The sequence below is a fragment of the Ictalurus punctatus genome, chromosome 17, assembly GCF_001660625.3.
Source record: "Ictalurus punctatus breed USDA103 chromosome 17, Coco_2.0, whole genome shotgun sequence".
NCBI lineage: Eukaryota > Metazoa > Chordata > Actinopteri > Siluriformes > Ictaluridae > Ictalurus > Ictalurus punctatus.
In genome coordinates, this window is record NC_030432.2 from 21288395 (window position 1) to 21315894 (window position 27500).

Consider the following 27500-nt stretch of genomic DNA (forward strand, 5'->3'; position numbering starts at 1 on the left):
CATTATTTCCTTTTCTTCGTACAGGGAAACGTCAGAAATCACACATACCGTACGCTAACGACGCATTCAATATAAATGAGGTTGAAAAAATTCTGGAGTGTTATTTTAATAAAGAGTAGTGCACTACATTGCACACACACACACACACGTAAAATTCTACCTGTAAGCAGTATGTACTAAAGAACAAAAACGTTTTTGTGACAGCACCCGGCCAAAAGGACTCGGCGTATGCTTGCACGGCAGATCCCGGCGCTCTGCCCAGACTGTGTATTAAGCGCCTTTGAATGGTGTCATCGACACCTGGTATTAAATGAAACCAAATACAAAGTGCAAAATAATAACAGGAAGGAAAAGAAATCAATACGACGAGTGTATATAAACAGTGCCTGGCATAAAAATGGAACTTTTTCACGTTTATTGTACCCTCGCTTCCTTCTCTGACTAATCCCTTCTTTCCCCGGTCACTGAGCTCTTGGTGGACGTTCTCCTCTAAGCAGAGCCGCCTCATGATTGTGTCGATTTTTATCGAGACTCTACGGGAAGTCTGGGATATCGTTTATAACCAAAGTACCCGATCGATGACTTTTTCCAGAACGGATTGTTTTGAGCGCTCCATGGTCTAATGGAGCGTCATTCCGGACTCGTTTTGGGGGGCGGGGCTCGTACTCATTGATTTGCTTTCGCATTGAAGAATCCATTTCGAACTTTGGATCGATTGCGCAAAAAAAAAGAAGAAAAAAAAAAAGAAAAGTGGATGCAGGGCATGTCATCATTCAGGAATAGCAACAAACAAGGAGCTGCTCGCGTGATTTCATGATTTGGCTGAAGGAAATCAGTGATCGGATGTCTGGACCACTCACAAGCTCAAAAACAGCGATTGTTTTCACCAATTGTACGGAACTCTGGGCAAAAAAATGGCACACAAAACAACCTCTGGGTTCTTTCAGACACAGAAGCATTTACATTGAGATCACATAAGATCGCTCCTGATGGGAACTATACTGGTTTTTATACTGGTTCACTCACTCCGATATTTATACGAGCTAATTTGTGTACATATAATCACAATAAAGTCCATTTCAGTTCGCAACACTACAAAACGTTAGAAAAGTACAAGGGAGGTGAATACTTTTGCAAGGCACCATACATATTCATACATCTATAGCATCTTACGTTCTTCGGCGGTCCTCGTTGTTTTGGATTCGCTGTCCATTCCCTGAAACTCGTTGAAGTACGGTCGGACTTTGACCTCGTACATGATGCCTTTCTTCAGCGACGAGAGCACGATGGTCCTCTCCGAGGAAACCTTCACGTCCTGGGTCTGCCACGGCCCCGGCGAGGACAGCCCCGACGTCTGCCTGTACAAAACTCTGTAGCCCTGGATGAACTGAGACTGGCGGTCCACCTGCGAAGGCAAAAAAAAAAAAAGATCTAGAAAGTACAAAAGTCTTTCATTTATTCATCAATCTCCTTGCACAATAATCCTGAATCTTCTTATCCCGACATGATTGACGGAACCGTATAACCATTCGCATTGGAATTCGCCGCATTCGCCATTTATTTTAAAAGCATCAGTGACCTAGCAAAGCGAAGATCTACAGGAAACCTCATGTTCATTTTGTAGCGCTTCAATAAAAAAAGCTTTTAGCGACCCCTCGCAGGAATACATACACACAACCCACATGAATGGTAAAAGCTGCATGACATCAGCCATCATTAGGGCCAACGTGGACGGGAAAACCTCAGCTAGGAGACAAGATCATGACCAGGACATCCAGGGAATTACTTCAGGAAGGAGAAAATTCTGGTAAGGCTTTCTACAAAAGCCATTTCTATAACCAGCACATTCATAACATCTTATATGCACTGTTCCAATATTTACTACGCTTTATGACCAGCTAACATGGATTATAAAGCATTATAACTTGTATTTGTAACACAATCCTTTGTTAATCAATACAACCTTGATTTCCACCCCCCTTCGGCTATAGTCATCAGAAACTGTAATACATTTGCTATAATAATTAGGCTGTAATATCATATGGGGGTCAAAAATCTACATTCATAAATGAAATTATGGCTCTCTAACAATGTACTATGCATTAGGAATATATAATACTTACACAATGCATTGTGTTAATAATTCATAACCAATGCTAAGTACAAAATATTTGCATATGCAATTATAATAATGCGCAAAATGATTTATAAATGCATCCAGGCGTATTACGAACATATTCATACCGTATACATAAGGTCTTTATAGAAAGCGGTACCAAAATTCTCACACACATCGGCCCTCAGTTATCAAGTTTTTTTTGCAACCAAACCGAACTACAGATTCACGTAGCATTTCTAAACGTAGTTGGATTCCATGATGTGTGGATTAAAAAATACACACACACACACACACACACACACACAAAAAAAACAACGCTTCGGCGCGTGATGTCATATCCGGTCACCGCCCACATTCACAGCGGTCTCTGAAGAAAAAGTTGTAACGAATTTTACAGATTTGTCTTAATTTACATATTTGATTTGGAACCGCAAACCTTGACTGTGTAATCAGTACATAAAGTCGCAGTAACTCTGTATAGGGTCACTTTAGTGAGACTCCTTATACTTCAATTTCCACAAACTCAGAAGTAAAATGTAGGGCATGAATGAATGTTTTTCTTCCTTAACGAACAGGGTTTTCATGAATAACACGTCTCTTGTATAAATGCTCCTGTGACACATGTATGAATAAACCTGTCTGATAGTACGTGAGGTCCAACCAATAAAAACTGCCGACTTGACAGTAAAAGAAAGCACGATTGTTTGAACAACAGAGTCGTAGCATCTGCACGATTATCACATCAAACTAGAAGATCAAGGCCGCCCCGTCTCACTCCCCGGCCGCGGCTCAGAACAAGAGTAGGATTTTTCAGTGAGAGGGACATAACGAGGCATAACTCACTCTAATAGCTGTTCAGCTGGAGAACAGTCGATAGCTCGGCTTTCGGGCAGAGATATTAAACAGCTGTTTTTCTCCCCTTCAGCCAAATTAAATCAGCTGAATGGTTCCTCTCATTGGCTCTCCTCCCCACTGCTTTCTAACTTGTTTTTTTCTTTTTCCCCATTCAGGAACGCTAAAGAGTTTGAATCTTATAGAAAACAGACCTGGCTGCCCGAGGGTCACGGTGTGTGGTGATTTGCAAGGTAATGTTTCCAGAATATTCCTGGAAGGAAATAAAACTGAGTGCACGTTCTGTGTATAACAACTCTTGATCGAGGCTGTTCAAATAAAACAACTGTAACAAATACTAAACAAATATATAAAGGTTCGAGTCTATGTTTGAAGCCTATAGTACGCCTCTAAAATATACTAAGAGAAGTTAATGAGCAAAAAGCTTCTACAAGGCAAATATATCCAGAGGTGGCAATTGTTGTTTATGGAGAAATATTTTATTTATTTATTGCTTAAATGCTCAATTGCTAAGGAAACAGCGAGGCAAGCCTGATATGAGCGTTACTTAATAGTAAACAGTAACTCCGTTTTGTTTTAGCTAGTAAACAGCCCAAAGCCCCGCCCTCTTGTTTTCTATTGGCTCACAAGTCCAAAGCTTATGAAATTCTAAGTCAAATTTCCCCTCCGTAAAGTCAAAATAAAAGTAACCGCTACCAGGTGCAAATGTTTATCTTTTACACACTGTGTCCTTTCCCCTTCAGTGAATATCCTTTTCGGACTAGAGAATTTTATTTTCGTTTGGTCTGACAAAATTATTTATTTTTTTTTTTAAATCTCCCGGTGTGTCTTGTATTGCCATAGCAAGGGGTCAAAAGTCCTAGAAGCTAAACCGTAAATGTCAGCACCAATTCTATAATAAAAATACCACTTAAATTACAAAGAAAGAACTCTTTGAATGCGCGTGGTGATATGTTGTGTTTTTCTTTTCCAGTTTCATATAAGTCTTAAGAAAAGGCGTCATCGCTAACCTGGTTGTGAATTTGAAAGTGTGAGATGATGTTTCAAAAAAATGCACACACGTAAAAGCTACGTAAAAAGAAGATGGCCGTTTTAAAGGACAAACCTGCGATTAACTACACCTCACTTTTTTTTTGCATGTTTTTAACCATTAATCTTCATCGAGAAGAAAATCGAGAAGATTTTTGATTGATGAAGCACCAGATGGCTGCCGGTGTTTTTCCACGTTGAGCGTGTGTGACTGGCAGGGCAATCATGAACATATTCTGTTCCTCCAAATGTATTTGAGTCAGCATCGGCAATCAATCACAATGGCACTATTCAAAGACAAAGAGTTTCTACTGTACATCAATTATGCAGCGATTTAAGAATCAGCGATGAAGCGAGACAGCCGGGAGCATACTTCGGTGTCATTTCCACAGCTCACCACCGAATCACTGAGTACTGAAAGTACTGAAAGATCTGACTTACGGTCCAGGTGACCTGAATGGTAGTGGGGCTGAGGACCACGGGGTTGTGTAGCCGGACGATGACCTCACCGAGCTCTTTCTGTACGTGCCTGTGATCTACACCCTTCGCTGGAGGACTGATATCTGCAGACACGGAAAGAGAAATAAGACTCGTTAGCTTACTACTGAGAATTATACATGTACTGTACATGTATGTACTGCACTCCTAATATGACTGGTGATGCAAACAGGATGTTATGTAAGAAATAAAATACTGCTGTCACAGCAAAATAATCAACAACGTGCCGGTGGGATGAGAGAGCCTTACAAAGTTAATTAGCAATAGCAATTTAGCAAATACAAAAAATTTTCCTTTATTAACGAATGTTGTACTTTTTATCCAATTATAGTTACATCCAATATTGTGGAACGTCCATGAGACAGGTTTGTTCCTCTTATCAATTACATTATAGAAGCTATATACAGTCTCTCTTTTTGCTGTCTCAAAGTTAATAAACAGAGAAACAGTGAAAGTCCTGAAACCTTTGTCAGAAAACTTAATGTCAAATGTTAAATAAATAATGCATCTTTAGTGAAAACTTCACCACGTAACCACACGTTCTTCTTTGGATTCTTTGGTGTGTCCACCATACAAGTCTCTGTGTAAGTCATTACCATTGAAACAATAATGTATTAGAACAGGCACTTTAATCTAAACCCAGGATTGGCATTACATCCAGAACTACTGTCATAGCTGCTGTTCTAGAAAATAAAAACAACCAATCAGAATCCAGAATTGAATGGTGCTATGGTACAAAGCAGCATACCTATACTCCGCACTTAGACCTTATCATCCAGACCTAATGAACAGACTCGGAGCTTCATGGCATTTTAATCGAATCTGTTTCCAGTTTGAGGTCGGCCATTTCTCTCAGGTATGATCATTAAGGTAGCAGGGATGGCCCAAACTCAATTACGAACTCCAAAAGTGAAAGATGTTTGCTCTGAACTGGGACGTAATGGGTTTATCTGCTGGTTAGAATACAGGTTAACCAATGGAGGTTCGACGATTTCCCAACAAACAAACAAAAACTCCTGACCGCTCTGATACCACAAAGTGGTTTATAGAACTTTTTTTCTTCTTGCCCTGTTCACTTCCTTTAAAATGGTCCAATCATTTCATCAAAAAGAAAGTCAGGAAAATCTCTATATTTTACTCTATATGGAACTATATGTAGTTCCAGTAAAATATTAACATATAAAAAGCGAGACGTTACCTTGGGTACGCACTGGTTCAGACATGGGACTCGGGTCACTCAGGCCCTGTGTGTTGACGGCACGCACCATGAACAGGTAGATGGTATTGGGTCGGAGGCCTTTAATGGTGAACTGGGTGGTTTTAACGTGATCCGCAACCGTCTGCCAGCTGTTACTCACAGATTGGCTGAGGGATGCAGAAAAAAAAAATCCATTTCGCAAATGGGTAAGACTCCAATAAAGACCTGATGACTTCTGAACATTAGGAAGGTAATTTACTCGATGGTAAATTGAGAATACTGACTTTGCAAAGTAGATAACATTAAGGGAGCCTCAGATTAGATACACATTACAGGTTTTATGCGTAATGACCAGAAAAAAGATGCCATTATGTGCTATTTATTTGAGGAGCTCAAACCAAAGCCAAATGCAAACTCTCACTCCACTCATCTATACCTGAATGCTTCAATCACATATGAAGTGATGGGCGAGGCCCCGACCAGGCCCGGCTGCCAGGACAGAGACACGCTGTTCTTGGTGACGTCAGTGACCTGAGGTTTGGAGGGCGGACCAGGAAGTTCACCCTCTTCTCTGTTCTTAATCAGTACCATCCCACCGGATTCTGAGAGAAAAGACAAAAGACAAGATGCTCTACTTCTTTACTTGTGACTCCCTTCTTTCTGCTTCTGTAGATGGTCCACTATTATTATTTTCCAGCCATTCTCACCTCATTTATTAGGGATCTAAATCTATATCCGGAAATCTATATCCGGATTGAAGTCTTCAGAACAGGATGACATGATACCATTACCCTGAATTCATGCTAGCAAGCGTCAAAGTTTCAGGTGGTCTTTCGATTTCTCAATACTACTGCAAATTAGTATTTAAATTACGAAACGGTAAAGCGAGAAATCCAAACGGTTGGCTCGAACGATTACTCGGACCAATCCTATGTCGCTTGTGGTGTGCCGTTTCTTCAGTTCCCCACTCGTGGGAACTTTAGTGCCTACCTGCAATCAGTTCCTATTTACTGTTGGACTGGCAAAAGAGAGATGTAGCCTAGCATGTAACATGTAAAGCAAACTTAAATACATTTTAAACAAAGGTGATGTGTATAAATTGCACAGTATGCTGTAAGATGTCAATTTTGGTTTGGTTTCATTGGAACTTAAAATACCTGGACAGGCCGCACCCACAAGGGATGCCAGATTGAACTCAAGACACACCCCACCCGCAAGAGACAAACTACAAGCGACATGAGTGAATTGTTGATTAACCTATGGTGTACCTTTCACTTCCAGGAAGGCGCTCCATGACGTTTCGCCGCTCGAGCTAGCAGCCACACAGGTGTAGATCCCAGAATCAGAAAGCTGCAAATAGATCGGATAAAATGCTTAATTCTTCATTTAAAATTCACTCGACATGTCAACATTAGCATGATGCTAGTATGACAAATCCAGAGAAAGCAAGAACACCAGTGTAAGCTTTCGATCTTATGTGGATTTATGTGGACCAATTTGTGGTAAGTGCTGATGCTAATGTGGCTAATGAATTCTGTTTTGTACGCTCCTGAATTTCCCTTGCTGGCAAATTTACCAACTGTCCCACCAACCACAACAAAAGGTGGGCTAATGCGCTTAGAGAGGCCAGTGGTTGAAACGCCATGGACCGCTGACAGCTGGCGTCTATCCCCTCCTGCCTTTATGTAATCATCCTTGCATTGTTTGTTACCTTTCATCACTGTGGCTTGCCTTCATTTATTAGATAAAATGTCAGTGCTGGGCAGCTCTGTCAGCCATAATGGATATTCCATCGAGGACAAATGGAGGGGTGCGGGGACTTTAAATTCAATATAGTAGTATATGTGTGTGTATGGATATATCTACGTGATTGGACTCCGTCCAAGCTTTCACAAATGATGCTTGGGAGACCTGTCATATAACTAAGTGATAGTATCAAACAATTTACCGAAATCAATATTTTGCATTCATCTCTTTAATGCAATATGATTTCCCTCTCCCCGTGCGTGCTATGTCTTACCAATATCTGATTGAATAGAGCTAAGCTTATACATCATATTTAGACACCCACCGCGTTTGACAGCCAGACTCACATATACACACAATAAATAAAGACGCATGTCCTTTACCATCTATCAAAGTTTGCCTTGTACAGAAAAAGATTACGCCAAGCGAGGTTATGTTTAATATTATACAGCACTCGAAAAAGGTGAAGGAGAAGAAAACATGCTTCGTACAAATTTACGCCAATCACAAAGAAGTGTTTTTTTCACTCTCACCCGTGTGTTCTTGATCTGAAGGCTGCCCAGCTCCTGCAGGGACATGCGTGGATCTTTACCCAGCAGACTCACTCCATCCTTCAGCCAGCTGATGGTGGGTACAGGCTCCCCGGACGCTTGGCACTTTAGAACAGCTATACTGTCCACCCCCAGGGTCTGATTGGCTGGGCCTTGCCTGATGATTGGCGGTGGCCTGTCTGTCAACACTGACCAAAAGAGAAAGAAGGACAGTATTTACCCGTTTCATACCTACAGTAGGGGCATTTTTTCATTTACATTTATTGGTTTGGTAGACTCTTTTATACAAAGCTAAAATTGAGTAAGGGGTGGGGCCTAACAGTGGCAGCTTAGCAGTATCAAGATTCAAACTCACTACCTTTTCAGTACTCCAGAGGTCTAGCTGTTGAGCCATTACTGCCTTTTTTCTTACAAAACCTCAAATATTGACCTTCGGTGTGTCCTTCTCAACAAAGCCTTTGTAGAACCCTTAGAGTGGATGATTTCCTTTAAAAAAACTTTAAAGATCCTTTAAAGATCCAAAAAAATAAAAAATTCCTTGAGGAACCAATTAATCCAACTAGTTTACACAATGCACTAGGTTTCTAAAAATCTAGTTTCGGTTGTAGCTTGAATCTCTGCTTAGATTTCATCTTTACCATTTACGGCTGGCTCACTGATTAGATTTTGATGTATAATTAAAGCTGCAGAATTCCTGGTTTGATCCTGATTTCAGAGCACCGTCTTTGTGGAGATTTGCATGTACTCAGTATAGGTTTCCTCCAGGTTCTCCGGTTTCCCCCTACCTCCCCAAAGACATGCATCCAGTGTTGCTGGGATAGACGCTGGTCCCACCATGACACTGACCAGGACAAAATGGAATGAATGGACAAAAATAGAAGTGTCAGTTTGATGATGGAACCCATAATGACAAACAGAGGCTTGTTAATTATCCTGGTATCTCTAGATCCACATCTCTAAGTCTCAAAGAACTGAGAAGCAGCAATATCCTAAATGTAGAATTGTGTTATGTGGTAGAATGGAAGGTCTGGTAGGATTTAAGGAAAGCATCTATAAAACTAAAACCTCAAGTAGATCACCATTTAGACCAATCATATGATGATTTATTGATGTGTACTGAAACTTTGATCTTCAGCCACCAGGTTTGTCCTAATGAGGAGTAAAATGCAAGAAGAAGGAGAAGAATGCCAGACCTGGCCACAGATATTGTGGCTCTACCGCAGGACCATAACTATGTTTTCTGGGAAAAAGCAACAGAATAGCTGACTCTTGTTTTCCTGTTCAGTGATGTGGTGGGGGAGAGGTGGTTTGCTACTGTAGCTTTTTCCTACCGTTTGAGCTCCTTTGACATTAACATCACCCTCCGATTTTATATATATATATATATATATATATATATATATATATATATATATATATATATATATATATATATATATATATATATATAAAAACTCTATAATAGTGTGTGTGGTCAGGTTAAATAAGTCATTATGCTTATGAGAGGCATGTTAATAACCCACACCTGCAAAGCATGAGGAAAAACTATTGTTGTTATACATTAAAACATACTAAGATCCAGTTTTGTCCATGAATATGTGCTCTTTTGTGAAGTCCATCTTATGATCACCTTTCAAATATTCACATAAAAGTTACTCCTTTCTTTTTTTGGAAAATATTGGCCTAATATTTGCAAAGCGATAGGATAAAAAGGTTCCTGTAATCTATAATTCCTGTTCCAGAGGCAAGCTTTTATCTCTGAGAGGTGAATAATACATTGTCTTTCAGCCTCGAGGCTGCTATAACGCACTGGTATGGATTAATGAGAGCAGAACTGAGGGTGCTAATTACAGAATCTACCTTTAACCTTTCTGATTGTTTTGCCTAACATCCTTCTTCCTCTCTACCGCTCTATGTGGTGGAGAATGTCGCCTCTGTGGATTTCCTACACTCGCTTTTGTCAAGAAGGATGGTGTTTATACTGTTCAAATCTCCGTAGGAATGCTGAGCAGGGCAAAGGGGTTGAAGAGATGGCATCTTGATATATCAAGGAGGATTAGGCTAAGCTTAATTTAAACCAAATGAAGATGTTCAGATATATCACTCTTTCCTTCTGCTAGCCAGAAAGCTAGCATCATTAGGTGACAGATCGTGGTGTGGTTTAATTATTATTCTGAAATTAAAGCTGCATCGTCAAATCTAAATTGTTTTCTGTAATTGGTTATGCTTGAAGCGGAGCACCTATCAGTTATCATCGATACATTATAGAAAAGCTATTAGACTGTACGAATTTGGATCCTTCCCGTTTCCTTTCACACTTTTATTGATGTTTGTCTGATTACGTTACTGTCTGATACAAATAAATAGCATCTGCAGTTCAGATGCAGACTATTTGTGTCACAAAGCTTCACTCTTCATAGGAAAACTTTGTACTGTAACATTTATGTGAAAACAAATTACCCTCTACATGAACAATTCGCTGTACTTTACAGAAGAAGATGCCTACATAAAAATGATGAGCCAGCCAGGAGTTGCAAAAGAAATGACCTAACTTTCTACCGGTATGATACTTTCATAGTGGACCATTTCTGTGACTAAAGGAACAACTTTCACCACAGTGGGCTGTTCATAGACATTTTTGCACATCAAAATCTATTTGGTGAGCCAGCCAGGATTTAACAAAGGCACGCTCTAACTCACTACATGAGTAGTATGATATTTTCATGGTGTACCATCTTTGAGAAAAATGATTTCTGTTCATTTACAGTTTTATATATATCAAAATGTAATTGGTGAGCCAGCCAAGCGTTTTCATGATTTTTTTAAAAAGCATAAATGCAAAGTTTAGACATTTTGTAAGTGTAGGACAGGTAAACTATTTGTATGATATTGTCAGGGTGTAACACCTCTGTAAGTAAAGAAAGAATCTAAACCATGGTGTGTTATTTATAGATGTTTTGCTAAATCAAAATCGAATTGGTGAGCCAGCCAGGAGTTGCAAAAACATGCCTTCACTACGTCACATCACCAGGTTGTCATGGTGTAACATCTCTGCAAATTAAGAGACTAATACAGAGTGCGTGAAAGAGTTGCCGGTTCATCTAATGGAATATTTTTGGGAGGTGGGAGGAAACTGAAGGACCCAGAGGAAACCCAGAAGTCTTGAGGAAAAACTCCACACTGACAGTAAGCCGAGCTCTGGATCAAAACAGGGACGCTGGGTGTTTCTTTATAGATCAACTTGTAATTGGTGAGCCAGACAGGAATGTGTAAAATCTAACCAAAGAGTAAATGAGATATTTTTATGTTAAAATCCTCAACAGTAAGATGAGGTGTTTTGATATAAACTGGGTTCCTTCAAGCCAGCACTGCCATTCACTATGATCAGACAGTATCTAATCCCTGTCTGTGAGAGTGATGGTGCTGGTGTGCAAGTATGTGTATTTGGAAGCCGTGATGGAGTGACGAGAAAAACCTCGACTGAACAAGTGTGTCTGTATGTGTGTGTGTGTGTGTGTGTGTGTGTGTGCGTGCAAGAATGACATGACAGATTGATGAGGAGATGGTTGGACTCTTAGATTAAAGGGGCCTTGGTGCTGTCTGCATCAGGAATTTCTCATTACGTTTCTCCTTGAACCTGTCGGACTCCTGTTGCCCCTCGGCTCACTAAATCACGCCGTTAGAGCTGCAGGTTTGACCGTGATCCTCCACCCTCGAACTACGCTTTTTCTCCTAATCCCTCGCTCCTGCATGCCTTCACCGTACTCCCTCACAAACTATCTAAACGTTCTGACACGAGTAAGCACTTTAAGGCTTTTTCTCTCTTTGTGTACACATGCACCCTTGTGATTATAATCTATACAGTGTAAAAGATGTTGCTGTATAAAGTTTCAGAAGTGAAGCAAATTTATACACTGGTGTGCTGAATTCTGGATTCTGATTGGTCGGAAGGTGTTGATTCATTTTCTCTGATGGTGGTGCAGCTACAAATCGCAGGTTTATATATTGATGCGCTGAAAAAAGTGTGAGAAGACATTTATTAATTATTTACAGAAGGGAGTCTCCGGTATCGGTGCTTTATAACAGTCAGCGGTAAAGCTGCAGGAGAGGATTTTTTGCTTTACATTTTCTTAGTAACGACACAAACTGAGCTTTTTTTTATCGTTAACTTCAAGACAGAGAGAGAAGAGAAATGCCTGGTGAAGCAATGGCTGTTTATAGCTGCAATAATGTAAATGAGAATAGGAACTAATTTCATAGACATTCCACAACGGTAAATGTAAATATAAATGGATAAAAAAGTATGGCGTGCTGTTCTTTAATAAACAATAAACTGCACACCTTGCCCTAATCTTAGCTTTATAGAATATGTTTTAAAATATGCTGCAGTCTAAAGAGAATCACAACTTTACTTCTTGAAATCAAGGGCATCTCTTTTGATTTTAGGGGGAGGAAAAAAAAAAAACCCTAATATAAATCTAACTTTTTTTTTTTCCCTTTCTCACACTGTTGCTATAACAACACTGGGAGGAAGCAGAATCGGCGGCGTCAGGCATGCCGCTCGGTTCGCTTTGTGCCACACAATCGATGTTGCTCAGGGAAAATTCAAGGACAAATTCCAACTCAGCCCACAGCGTCAATAGAAACGCAGCACAAAGACGTGTTGCTCGAGTGCTCCTGCTACAGAGACGCACTCAGTACAGGGTCTGTTCGTGAATCAGAGAGAGGTCGCAGGATGAATAAGGTAAAGTGAAAGACAGGGACAAAGAAGAGAGAGATGGAAAGTAAGAGAAGGAGGAGGAGGACGAGGAGGAGAGAGGAAGGAGAAGTGGCTTCTTTGAACCTTTCCGAACCAAAGAATATAAAGATTTATAAAATTGTAAAAGATTTGCTGTATAGTATGTGTGTACGTGTGTGACATTAGAACATCTGCCATTATGTGATTTATAATTATTCAAAACTTGTTTTTAAAAAAAAAATCAACTGAAAAATGAAGGATTTGTTAAAATAAATGTGAAAAAAAAAATCTTGAGTATAAAAAATAAAATAAAAACGTGTTTGTGTGTGGGGGTATGGGGGGGACATCCATGTGGAAAAAAAAAAAAAAACGTGAAAAATAAATGTAAATAAATAAATAAATAAACACAAATGAATGTGAATGAATAGCCTGCATGCACAAACACAAAATAAATTACAATTGAAAAAATAAATAAATAAATAAATATATCCCCCGCGACCCTGAAGAAGGAGTAAGCGGTAGAAGATGGATGGATGGATGGATAAACATATATAAAAAAATAATACCACATGGGACAAATGCAAATAATTGAGAAAAAAGTGGAAAAAAAAAAATCACGTGCTCTAAATGTGAATAAATTCCATGTGAATGGTCTAAAAACCGCATGTGTAATTTTCCCATTTAAATCATGTTTGTGTGACGTTTCTGTATGGGAAAGAATACACTTGTGTCTGTCAGGTATCCATCTAGTGTCAATAAAGACATCAGGAATAGCTCTATTAGAACAGAACCCCTATCAGAGCACTTTCTAAAAAAGAAAGAGAGAAAAATCAAGAAGAAAACAGGACAAGCCCGGCTCCAACCTACTACAACACTCACCATCTGTCACTTCCAGTTGAGCTTTGGCGAGGATGCTGCCAGCGACCGTCAGTGCCTGGCAGATGTAGTAGCCTCCGTCTGCTCGCTGCACGCCCGCGATGGTCAGATCTCCGCTGGGTGAGACGGAGAAGCGGCTGTTGGGTTGTTGCGGCTGGTTGGGAAACAGCAGGTTCTGCACAAACAAACAATAAGGAGGAAAGTGGAGCAGTTATCCGATCTGAGACTCCTGTGGAGGTGAGGCTGATGGAAACTGTGCTATGGACTTGGGTGGAATTACAATAAACCTTCCTGTTCTGCGCTGAATTTAAGCACTACGGAGGAGATGAACTGAAATCAGTGCGCACAACGTTACTCGGGCCTATTCAGTACTATTCAAAGAGTTACACGAGAATTACGCACGGGGGCGGAGTTTGCAAACAAACATAGGCATGTCTCGGTTACACGTGATTCTGAACTTAAGCACAATTTTCTTGCACAATATTGGTTTCACTGAGCAGAAGGATTAAGTCCAGCGCCACCGTCCGACAGCTTGATGTAACCACAATATGTCATGCTGAAATGAGTATTTTGGCTGTAAATACAGTTAAAAAAAAAAAAAAACTATTCAAGGTCAATATTAAATACACAAATGACACTATTTCTAACAAGATTCACTGGTTATTAAAAGCAGTGATTCCCAAACAAATTTTGAACGTAAGTCACCGACTCTAACTATGCCAAAATATTACCTTTCCCCGGAATGTCTTCCAGGCATTAGTTCAAACTCCACCTAATCAAAATATAAAGCTGGTTCTTAATAAGAAGAATTCGCCTCTACAGTCGACCTAACCGAAAGAGCGAGGTGAGGTTGAGGTGATTCAAAGCTAATTCAGATTCCCTCAACAGTTTTTGCTAATTAGCAGGATAATGAACAAGCTTTGCTAATGTGCCCCCGTCCTATTTAATGCTTACACGGCATGCTCACACCAGCCCCGCCCTTTTTATCCATTATTTTGATCCATTCTTTCTGTTTTTGGTCCTCAAACCTGACTTTCAGGGGAACATTAGCTGGATTCATTTACACCTAATGACTTAATGCAGCAAATTATGAGAGCATGTTGTGTGTGTGTGTGTGTGTGTGTGTGTGTGTGTGTGTGTGTGTGTGTGTGTGTGTGCGCGTTTCTTCTAATTAACCATTGTAGCCATGAACACATGATGGATGTCCGGCCCATTATCATCAAGTGTGAGTGAATGGGTTCTTTCAGCAGTAATTACTTAATTACTTCACGTCTTACTTAAGTCATGAACGTGCGTACATACAGTACAGACCGAGAGAGGGATACTACAGTTTAATATTTACAGTTTTTATTCAGAAAAAAAAAAAAAAAAAAAAAAAAGTTAAAACAGGAAGAAAAATCTGAGGGATTTTTACAGGGAGATTCTCTTTATTGGGAAATGCCAGTAATTATCACATTACAGGAAGTGAGATTCTCACCATGCGTGACTGTGAGCCATTTTTAGGTCCATGAATAAGCATTGCTATATATAAACACGGTGAATAAGCAGGTCTGGATGAAAACTGAACATTTTAGCTTACCTGGCTGCCTTCCTTCTGCCAGAACACGGCAGGCTGAGGGTTCCCCTTGGTCTCACATGGGAACGTCGCCGTGCGACCCTGAGCCACGATCTGGTCCCGCGGTCGGATCACAAACTGCGGTGGCGCTGGATCAGAAAACCAAATACAGTTTGGTTAGGAAGCTGAAGAGAACACCGCACGTCCGGAGGTTTCATGCAACAGTGTTTAGCTGGTGAAGGGACTGGGATGACACCAGTGCAACCATGATAAGCCATTCATCCAGGAAGGAAAGGAGGCGGAGTCCGGATGAATGACGGACAGTGTCCGAGCATTACGCCAGTGAGTTTTAGCCATTACACTTGTTGCACTTCATGCCTTGACTGATTTGGTGCATGTATCAACCCACAGTGGCTCATGATTAAAAAACTACAGACAGTTTCATTTTTTTTTTGTCATATTATGTTGAGCGGTTCTGCTACTGTAGTACTCAGTAGTTCAGACTGTACAAATACTTTGCTATCCACCAGATGAAGACCCCTGCTCTAGGTCCTCACTAAAGGTACCATAGATGTACCAGTGAGGATACCACCTCGGGTCAGAGAAGTCACACGTCCAGGGATTTCAACCCAGTTATATGCGTTCCTATGAACAGACATGCTACAGTCATGTGACCTACTGTACTAATGATCAACTTGCACAGCCACGCCCCTAACAAGCACTTATAATAAAGCTCAAAATAAAAGAGTTTGTATTTAAATAAGGTGCGTGTTGTAAGCACGTCATTTTTTAGACATTTAGGGATTTTCTGAGATCGCTTATACTGTGCGAATCGATCAGGATTAGTACAGACATCCTTCAGAAATATTACTTAAACAGCTGTATTTTCGAAAATTCAAACTTAACCTATTCAAACAGTACTTAAATCAGCACTTTCTTCCATGTCTCAGCTGCGATTTTCCCCATTAGACATGATACACCTAGGGATTTCTTTTGATTAAATTTATCAACAGGGGTTAAAAAGACCAGCCAAGGTCTCAATTCTTCATATCTCTTAGCATCAAAAAAACCCACCACGCCTCCAGAGCAAACGCTAATGAACCAATTAGACCCCTCATCCCCTTCTCAGGCCTCTGCTAACATCAACCTTATAGCACCATCACGATTCATTGGTAGTCCTCCAGACTTCCCCTCAGACTCACTTTCTGTGCAAAGTACCACAGATGTCACGCTAATGAGAAGGTCAAGGTGTCAAAGAAGCTTGCTTTTCCCCCCATTTCTCTTCAAAGGCAGGAAACGGCAGCGGGAGTTATTGTGGCGATAAAGTAATATTGCCTGGCTGTCATACTCCCTAGAAGATCTGTGGTGTGTTGGCTTCAAACGTTCCCAACATGAATTAGAGTTTAACTGCCACCATGAAACACGCTTTTTGGCTTCCACTCAGAATCAAACAGAAATCATTTCCGGGGAAAAAAAAAAAGCCACAAGATACGATATTTTAGTTCAAATTTGAATTGTTTGTATTATTTTTGCCATTTATGCCCTTCTGTTGATGCTGAAAATGACTACGTGTACGTGAGAGACCATCCAATCCACCTTAACAGATGGAACAGCAATGACTTGTGGGCTAAAGTTACCCAAAGGTACGATACCTCCCACAATGAACAGCATGGAGCCTGACAGAGAGGAACACCGCTACTCCATCTTAATTTCTAAAGGAGCCTTCGCACTATTGTCACAGCTGCTAACAAACAAAGGAGGCAGCGTTTGATAATGTAGAGCTTTTGAGAAGTCCTATTTGTCCATTTGGTGAATCACATCCTGCATTTCCAGAACACTACAGCTTTTCTGGAACACCACCATCTCGGTTTCGCTCGGATCATCAGCTGGAACCCAAAACACATGGCATGTTTGATTCACTTCCTGCTTTCGAGTCGATTCAGAGTCGAATCGCTTTCTCGCTACAATTGAGAAACCGATTTGATCGGGTGCTCTCGGACCCAACTGTGACGGTCGCGTTCTGCCCGAAGAACCGCACAGAGCAGGAGAACACACCAGGGTTCTGTTAAAAAAAGGATGAAATGCTACAAATATAAAAGTCTAACCGAGTGAAAAAGATTACACCTGGCAGAAGATTATAAAAGGGCCAAATCTGTGAGTTCGGGTCAATGATGAGACACATTTTTGGCTGGTTTTCTTTCCACTGAGCAGGACCTGACTTGAACACTGGGTTACATTTCTTGGCTCTGTCTCTGAAAGAGGATTCACACTCATTAATAACTATTAATAGGCTTATTGTGCCCTGAAAGGAGAATTTCTGTTCAAGTTCTTATATTATATTCCATGACAGGCCACACCTGCACTACACATCTGACTGTTGTAAGCGCTACACGGCAAGAAATAACAAATAAATCCTGCTACATCCGTGATTAAGAGATCGTTCCTACAGTCTGTGACGTTTCATTTAATATCAGAAGACGACGACCGTTTTTCCACTGCACGTTATTAAACGATCACCGCCCAAAATCGAAACCGGTACGACGTGAGGTTTTAAGTTCCGATTCGTGTCCGACAAAATCGAGAAATGAATGTAACACTCAGAGTGACGAGGACAAACTTGGCTCCGTATTTACTTAATGACTCCACCGTTCAAGTTCAGCATGGACGACCTGCCTGGATAATGTGCTCTGCTGTTTGTTTAACCAGCATATTTCAAAATGACTCACATTCTCGTTTCATTTCATCTACAACCGGCAAAAAATGGACATCATAATACATTCAATATCGCTTTAGTTTCGATCAAACGCTAATGGAATTCACAAAAGCAACACAACGTCGTCAATCAATGCCCTAACACGCTAAGGAAATGAAATCAGTTCTGTGCATTTATGCTACATATGTGCCATACAAATGATAGAATTAGTGACATTTCCTAAGAAATAAAACACTTGGGGCATGGCTGTTATAGGAAAGTCATCACGATGAGTTACTCTTACCACCCTGAAGTTGATTTTTTTCCTACACGTCCTGAAGTGTTTTAATACTCTTACACCACAGTAATTTGCTAACGATGGCAGTGACTAATAAACTTTTTTATCCATTTATAGTTGCTTTCAATGCTGTGAAACGTCCACGAAACAAGTTACTTCCTGTCCTCGCTTATGTTATAGCAGCTGTAACCTGTCGTTCCCTCACCAGCGTCTCTTATTACTCTTTCGAAGTTAATAAGACAGCTCGTCATGTTACCAAGAAACCAAGACAAACTCTTGTCTCTGTCCTGAAGATGTCAGACGACCTAACGTTTCAGCTCGCCCTCTGACGCTGGAGACTCCTTCAGTAAACGTTCGATGAAGGGTTTAATCAATTAAACAAACTAGATCGGGAAACATTTCCGTTAACCGCCGCCAGGAACATTTTTAGCTCTTTGCTTGCAAAAATCTTGAGCACTTACAAACAAAAAGTACCAGTACCTGTACCATGCAGTGGAAAAAGACTTGTACATGTATAATCAGGCTTACTAAGTAGGGTTAGTCCTAGCATAGCTTCAAATACTACATTTGAGGATATATGAAAAGGATTTATTAGTAATAATCAAGTACAGCATGAGCAAAGCTTAAGACCTGGTTAATAGTTCATAAGCAGGTTAGTTCGTTAAGGAGAAACCTGAAGTGTTAAGTTTGGGGTCACGGTGTAAGGAAGGGGAAGTAAATCAAGGACATTCATGCAATGGAATACTCATACGATGGGTACTTACCGACGGGGCGAGCTGGAGACACGACAATGGCGGAGTGGACGAGACAAAAACGATTACACCGATAAAGACAGACAAAACAACAAGGAACAAAATAAGAAAGAGAATGGAGGGAGAAAACATAAATAAAAAAATCAAAGTTAGAATGAACAATGAACATGTAGCAGGACTCGACAGCAAGGAACGTGGACGAGACGAGGTCTTTTCCCAAACGTCTGTCTACAAGAGTTCTTTCAGTGTCATGAAGAAATCGATTCAATCAATCCTGGCTCTAGAGCCTTCTAGTGGTGGGATCAGGCACTACAGATGATGATTTTAGGGTTCCTGTGGAGGTATGAGGGTCAAAAAATGTTCTTCGTCTCACCGCCAGACATTCTCCTCACATCATCTCATTATAGCGCGAGGTGAAAGTCTGACACTCTTCACGGCCGTGCTATCGGAGCTACGCGACTGGCATTAATGACATACACACACCTGGCTTTCAGAAAAGAAGAGGCAAAACATGTACATCACTGACAGAGAGACAGCCAGGAACCGAGACGAGGAGGAGGAAGAGGAGGAGGAGGAGGAGGAGGAGGAGGGACCCAAGTTCATGTTTAATGCAGAAGTAAAACTGAGAGAGCTGGAGTTCAGGCTCTCGAGTCGCCGAATACACCCCCTTCTCTTTCTCCTCCAAGAGTTTAGCTCCAGCGAGCACATCAAACCGCATCTAAATCCTCGATTAAAAAGCCTGAAAATTGAAGGCGACCCCAACGCTCCCTCCTTTTCCGGAGTCTTCCAGACCCCCTGTGCAGCTTTAAAGCTCTCCATGGAGCACCTAGGCAATTTGATTTAATGGGACGAGAAAGCAGGAGAGAGAGAGCGAGGTAAAGGAAAGCGATTAGGGCATAATGTTTTTATTAACCTCGCCCAGCCCGGCTGTGCATCACGGGGTCGGTCTGCACCAGTAAGCTGTGAAATGGCTTTGTTGGTTCTGGCCACGGTGGAGTCATGGAGACGTTGTGTTTGTGTGGGTGTAGTCGGACGACAGGGGAAAAGTCAGCTGGCCTCTCTATTCCAGCGGTATAAATAATAAAATACAGAACGATCACAGACAGTTCGGGATCCTCACTCAATCCCTGTTATCACTTTCACGGGGTTCATTTATGGACGTGTCAAAGATACTTAAGGGCTCCGTGATCTGACCGACACTGAAGGGGTGTTCCAACCGTTTCGTGTGTTTTACTGAAGGTACTGTAAGGGCAAATCGTTTCACTTTATACTTTGGTCCACACATCTTTTTTTTCTTCCCCGCCCATGGGTTTCCCCAAATGATAGATAGCCTCCAGATCATATTTCTTAACGAATCTTATATTATATTGAACCTAATTTCCTGTCTGAGTATCAGTCAATATAGTTAACATAATCATTTATATATATATATATATATATATATATATATATATATATATATATATATATATATATATATATATATATATATATATATATATATATATATATATATAGCCTCATACATTAAATTAGCAAACATTATGTAGCAAAAAGAATATCTTGATATATTTTCATACCGATCATAGCTATAAACATTAATTATTTCCCCCTAAATGTTATATTTGTTCATTGAATTATTTATCTTTTTTTTTGTTTGTTTTTTGGTCAAAGGCTACAAATGAAATATCAGATCTATCCTTCACCGCAACGCTGTATTTTCGTCCAGCCGCACTTTCCTTGTATGGTCATTATTTCCTGTTCTTGTTTCTAATGTTATATGTATTTATTTGTTTATGAATTTTGTATATATTTGTAATCATGTATATAAAAAGGCTGTTAATGTTTTGTTTTGCCAAACGTTAAGATATTTACCTGAAATATCTATCAAATCTATGTATTTGCTGCTAGAGTTGACACGTTTTCTTTATATGGTCGTAGATCCCCCCGACCCCCCATTGCTCTTCCGATTTTCGCTCTTTGTCTTACTCCTGGTCGCTGTGAGTTCTTGTTTGTGTACACACGTGAATAAATGAAGCTGATGTGGTTGACGTTCCCTAGTTCCCGTTTTATTCTTCTCTCCGTATACTCGTTTTAATTTTGCTCATTTCTCTTACATTTGGATTAAGGATATCAAACGCTCTTGTTTGTTACTGTGTATGTTTAAAAGCTTTAAACGCTGACTCACCTCTCACCGTGAGAGTCCCCGAGGCCTCCACTTTACCCACACGGTTCTCTGCTACGCAGGTGAAGGTTCCTTCGTCAGCTGCTAATGCCTTCTTTATCCGCAAAACGTACTCCTCCTTATCAAACCTGATATCATACCTGCAACACACACAGAGGACAAACCAACCTTTAAACCATGGCCATGTTTCTATTATTATTATTATTATTATTATTATTATTATTATTATTAATCAGGAGATTGGCAATGTGACTACAGGAACCTTTTCAGGAACCAAGGAACCTAAGACACATCTCCATCAGAGGATCCAGACCTGAGTCATAGTTTCAGGAACATCTTTACGTTCTCCTTGTTTCACTCCTTTGTACTTCCTGATCAACCAAAATGCACATATGTTGAACCAGGAAGTACAAGGGTGGAGCTGAACATCACCGATTGGATGAATCCAAGCAGAGAACGATTCCAATTTTCCAGGCGTGCCAAACGTTTCTTAGCTAAATGAAGATAAGTGCGTTGTTTATTCTGTGGAGCTTTTAACCAAATTTAACCACTCACCGATAAACAGCATGGCAAGCCCTTGCACCAGCGTTGTACTTCCTGGTTCAGCGTATGCACTTTTTGGATGACCAGGAAGTACAAAGGCGGAGCTTGATTGGTCAAATTCAAGCTCCACTGTATGATCAACCCTGTTATCTGGCGTAAAGCGTGCTTCACATCCCAGGTTGCACGGGAAGACTGGAAAAGTGAAAACTTTCCCTGCTTGGTTAAATAAAATGTAAAGAAGTGGGGTTTTTTTTGCATTCTTGCAGCGGACTGGATTCCCCTTCTGCGTACACAGCATTCCCATCTTGCACCCAGTGTTCCCGGGACAGACTTCGGATCTGCTGCAAGACGAATGAATCAATATAGGAGCGTTCTAGGCTTGAGGACTGAACTCACATCCAGATCACGTCCAGATTACAATGAAACTGGAAGAAATGGTACGAACCCTAACTCCGCCCCTAACCCTAACCTCACCTTTGTAACTTTCCATGTGATTTGAGTTGTGTGAAACGTTAAGAACGCTGCTTACATCAGAGTTGTTTGCTTCACGCAGTAAACAAATGTCTGCAGTTTCGCTAAAACGATCACGTACTATTTGTTGGGAAAAGGAAGCAGCTTTACAGAAATCCTGCATTGGATTTCAGATTGTAAGTCAGAGTTTAACTACAAGAAACAACAACAACGACAAAATCCGAAATCTCCTAGTTATTCAAGTCAGGAAGCTGTCCTCACCCTCGAGTCGACCCGAGACGTCATCTCATCGTGGCCGCTCACGCCGTCGACAGTACATAAAACATCACTTCACTACTTTAGAATATCCTACGGTAGTATTTACTTTAGTGGAATCCACACAGACGGATAAACTGGTTTGATCTATAACCCTGACCTATACGTCGCTGTTTTGAAAAAGTAAAGTCCGACTACATCCGATCGCTGAACCTCGAGGTTTCTTTCTTTAGACGAGACGAGACAAAACATCCACGCTGTTGTTTGGAATCACAAAAGGGTTAACACGTTCGACATCATCAAGAACTGAACAAAGTGTTCAAACAGCATTGTGTTGTGTGTGTGTGTGTGTGTGTGTGTGTGTTTTTTTTTTTTTTTAAACTCAAAACATAAGATGTTGGATCAATTATTCAGCAGTGACACACTACAGAGACGAGGAGAAGGCTTTCAGCTAAAATCTGATGCTTTCAATATTTATGAGGCATCTGCTTTGTGGTGTGTGTGTGTGTGTGTGTGTGTGTGTGTGTGTGTGTGTGCGTGCATTTGCAATGATGAAGTACCCAAGATAGTCTTAATTTCCCTGTAGAAAGAAAATACAAGCTTGATTTGAGACGTAAACACATTTAGGTTTTAAAATTCCAGGAAAACAAAAACAGTGAGGAAAAAGAAAGTGATTACGAGAGAGTCCAGCTTCATAATACTGACAACATGGCGACCTGAACATTGGTGTGTGTGTGTGTGTGTGTGTGTGTGTGTGTGGGTAGAAAGTGTGCTTGAAAAGTTGACAGGTCTTGTATCTTGGCCTCCTACATTGCACGAAGAAATAATTGCCATCTTGTGTGTGTATGCATGTGTGTGTGTGTGTGTGTGTGTGAAGCTAGTCTGACAGCTAGACAACAAACTGCCTGCAGTCTGTCATTCAAATCCCGTCTAACACCCAGTAAAGAGTGCAGCGAATGCTCAGTGCTCGATACTCACTGTAGAGCGCCGAGTCCAATAAAAAAACACCACAAACAAAACAAAAAAAAACCCCAAAAGTTTACAATGCAGCCTGCTTTAGAAATAAAGTAAAAAAAAAAACCTCCTGCTGCTTTATTTCACACTTGATAAACACAAACAACAACATATGCCAGAACAACAATGAAACGAGCGCTGCAAGGCGATCGGCCGTCTCCTCCTCATAAATCACTTCGCTGTAATTTGCCTCCGTCAGCTCGAACTGTTTTTACAGGACTCACTCGAGGCAGTGTTCGCAAATTTAAAGAGGCTTCGGAGACCGCCGGGGCTGAAGTGTTAAAAGTCTAATTAGGCTTTGAATAAGAACGACGCGCGCTTACTGAGAGGAGAATGCAGCACTGGCGGAAAAGACAACATTGTTTAACGAACTACATCGTAGCGCCTCTCCTTTCTCAATGAACCGACGTGTAAGGAGTTCATAAAGAACGGACTCTTTTCATTTCCTTAACATTCGCACCAGAACGGCAGGTCCAAAGGTGTTTTATTCCTCTTATACCACAGCAATATGACTTCACGTTTGTGCGTGTAAACTTTTCCCACTGGTACAAAGCGCTGGCACTGGAGACTCCTTCCCCCAAATGGTAAATTCTTAAATAAACGTCTCCTTACAGAAAGCTTCAACATATCGACAGTTACACGGGTCTTGAGTTCATTTCCGTGGACCCAACAGGTTGCAAATACGAGGATAAATACGAGGATAAATACGTCTAAATACGACGTGAATACAAGCAGAATTATGACTGGGTGAATGGAAAATATTTTAAATGTCCACCGGTACACAAGCAGCTCAAACGCTCTTGATTGTCCGCCTCCGAAGCTACAGCGCAGACAAACAACCTGCTCATCAGTGTTCCGAGTTACAACAATCTGCATTTCATCTGCATTAATGAGAAAAATAAAGCTAATCTAGACAGCAAGCTGGTTAAGAGGCTAGTTTCAATTTCGTCCTGCCCTGAATAAGAGATTTCACAAAACAGATGTTTACATCTAGTCCACGAGACACAATAATAAAAAACTGAATCTACACAAACGCACCAGTTCAAAAGTTTACACACCCTTATTATTAATCCCGTGTGTCGTTACCTGGATGATCCGCGACATGATGTGTTTATGTTTTGTGAGAGTTCTTCACAAATCCCTTGTTTGTCCTGAGCACTTAAACTGCCCACTGTTCTTCAGAAAAATCCTCCGGGTCCTGCACATTCTTTACATTTCCAGCATCTTCTGCATATTTCACCCCTTTCCTACAGCGTCTATATGATGTTCAGATCCATGTTTTCACAATGAGGACGACCGAGGGACTCGTACACGACTAGTACAAAAGGTGCAAACGTTCACCGATGCTCAAGAAGGCGACACGATGCGTTAAGATCCAGGGGGAGGGGGTGTATACTTTTGAACAGGATGATCGGTGTAAATTGTTATTATTTTGTTTACAGATCTTATTTATTTATTTATATATTTACAGGAGCACTGCCCGTCGGAAGCTATGTAAGATATTTGCATATACTTTTTGCTCAGCACTAACTACTATTCATTTCTTTTCCCGCCAACGCTGGCGAACTGCCACCATCTCATTCCACATTTTCACACGAGTCTTTTATGCGCCTACATTCCTTCACCGAGTCCGTTTCCTCGTTTGACTTCCTCGAGTAACTCTCGACAGCGTCTAAAACATTTAAAGCTCTCTTTAAATGTCTCGAACAAAACAGCTATAAGAGGTTTGATCGTCACGGTTTTCGCGCGGTTAGTGTAGAGAAAGAACAGCGCAGCACGTTTGTGGAAAGTTCTCTAACAGATCAAATAAACAGAGACGTATCGAGTGCCCTGACTGTCGGCGCTCGGGGCGAAATCGGAAATACGGGGAGGACTGATGACAGTGTAATGACACGGGAAAGCCCAGAGGAGCTGGTAAGCACAGGCTAGAGCCTTTCTCACACACACACACACTCATATACATATATAGTACGTACATCATATATAGAGCTTTCCATTCATATGAAATGTTCCTTCAACTTTCATAGCAACAATCAAATACAGTTAGAAATGCCCTGATATTTCAGGAGGTAAGGACGATCTGATCAGCAATCAATCAGTACAATGCTCTGACTCATAGCTATTTAACTAACGTATGCTAAAAGGTCTTTTCTGACAGGTTTTAAGAAGAAAAACACAAAATGAGGCAGTAACAATGTGGCGAGTAGAATAAGGCTGAGCAATCTGAAAATGGAATAACGCTATATCGCAAGTATATTCCGTAGTTTATAACGTTTGGGTCTCTCGTTTATCGATCTTTTAGTAGAATTGCACGTTAATGTTTATGTAAGATAAACCGAACTAAAAATTCCCTTCAGATTTACAGACGTTTCGGTGTTACGCCAGTGAGCTGTCAATCACCAAGCGTATTCACGGTACGTTTACATGTAGCCACGCCTACAATACTCCGAAAAGTAAAAAAATTCAGAATAAAGTGACAAAATGGCAACTCAATGGTGAAAGAGCGCCTCCTACGGCTGGAATGTGTAAATCTTCCAGTAATGCAGTTCAGCCACTGCAGCGCATCAGCTACCATAGATACACACCAACTCCTCCTGTTATAGGGCGCCATTACTTTTGCCCTAATTGTACGGCTAATCTTACACGTCTTCATTTATAGATTTGTTTTGTATCGCTTTTGTTCAAGTCATTGATATGAAATGAATGAACTGGAAGATGCTATTAGATGCTAAAATGCTGTGCTGAATCTTTCGAATTACAATCGCCATTTTACGCCATCGTATTGCACACTATTCTCTTTTTTCTATCTATGCATTTGTTGCTCCAAAATTTTGAAATCTCTTCCGCATGATCTGGCCAGTGCAATTCACTCGCACCGGTTAAGACTGACGACGTGACTGAGGGAGCACTAATATCTGAGCAGCATACGTGGAGCCTGAGGCGTCTAAACTGAGCTTTATGGACCGTTGAAATCAACAGGGAGCTGATAAAAAAAAGAAGAAGAGAATAATGTTTATAATGTCCGAATAAAGCGACGTAAAAGGAAGAGGAAGAAAGAGGAGAATCATTTTTAAGCCGAGAGAAAGAGACAAGCTGAGAATCCCAGAGAGAAAGACTCCAGAAGCTTTATGGGTCTTATCTCAGACTGCTCAGGGGCGCTGTAAGAGGGGGGGGGGGGGGGGGGGAGAGAGGGGGAAAGAGAGAGTGAGGGGGGAGAGAGAGGGGGGGAGAGAGAGAAGGAGAGAGAGAAAGAGAGAGAGAGAGAGTGAGGGGGGAGTGAGAGAAGGGGAGAGAGAGAGAGAGAGAGAGAGAGAGAGAGAGAGAGAGAGAGAGAGAGAGTGAGGGGGGAGAGAGAGAGAGAGAGAGAGAGAGAGAGAGAGAGAGAGAGAGAGAGAGTAAGAGGGGGAGAGAGAGAAAGAGAGAGAGAGAGAGAGAGAGTGAGGGGGGAGAGAGAGAAGGGTAGAGAGAGAGAGAGAGTAAGAGGGGGAGAGAGAGAGAGAGAGAGAGAGAGAGAGTGAGGGGGGAGAGAGAGAAGGGTAGAGAGAGAGAGAGTAAGAGGGGGAGAGAGAGAGAGAGAGAGAGAGAGAGAGAGAGAGAGAGAGAGAGAGAGAGAGAGAGTGAGGGGGGAGAGAGAGAAGGGTAGAGAGAGAGAGAGTAAGAGGGGGAGAGAGAGAGAGAGAGACAGAGAGAGAAATTGAGAGAGAGAGAGAGAGAAATTGAGAGAGAGAGAGAGAGAGAGAGAGCACTCATTTGGGGCTGATTGCTCCCCCTGACCCTCCGCTTCATCAGCAGTCAGCCACCTGACCTAACCTGACCAACCTCGATGTACGTGTGTGTGTGTGTGTGTGTGTGTGTGTGTGTGTGTGTGTGTGTGTGTGTGTGTGTGAGATGACGATGGTTGGCAGTGTTGTGCTGAGTTCCTGATTTCATTCACTGCTCAGTGAAAACCTAACCAACCTCACACCCCTTCCATTAATATTTCCATCCTGTTCTTGTAATAGTGTGTGTGTGTGTGTGTGTCTGTGTCTGTGTGTGTGTGTGCGTGTGTGTGTGTGTGCGCGTGTGTGTGTGTGCGTGTATTTACATACACGCGTGTGAGGAAGCATCTGTCTGTTTTCACAACTGCTT

The 27500-nt window shown here is 41.1% G+C and overlaps 1 protein-coding gene across 10 annotated transcripts in view; it reads right to left on the reverse strand.

Annotated features, from left to right (window-relative positions):
* Positions 1-27500, reverse strand: part of robo2 (roundabout, axon guidance receptor, homolog 2 (Drosophila)) — a 238006-nt gene that overhangs the window by 53598 nt on the left and 156908 nt on the right. For 7 of the 10 annotated variants that reach the window (XM_053687179.1, XM_053687174.1, XM_053687171.1 and 4 more), the window contains exons 6-15: positions 21093-21229; positions 18917-18928; positions 15187-15311; positions 13611-13782; positions 7976-8181; positions 6965-7046; positions 6133-6298; positions 5697-5863; positions 4442-4563; positions 1174-1405 (exon numbers count right to left, since the gene is read on the reverse strand). In XM_053687179.1, coding sequence (XP_053543154.1) covers positions 1174-1405; positions 4442-4563; positions 5697-5863; positions 6133-6298; positions 6965-7046; positions 7976-8181; positions 13611-13782; positions 15187-15311; positions 18917-18928; positions 21093-21229 — 1421 coding nt within the window. The remainder of the gene's footprint in view (positions 1-1173; positions 1406-4441; positions 4564-5696; positions 5864-6132; positions 6299-6964; positions 7047-7975; positions 8182-13610; positions 13783-15186; positions 15312-18916; positions 18929-21092; positions 21230-27500) is intronic. The other 3 variants (XM_053687172.1, XM_053687175.1, XM_053687178.1) reach the window with 1 other exon arrangement.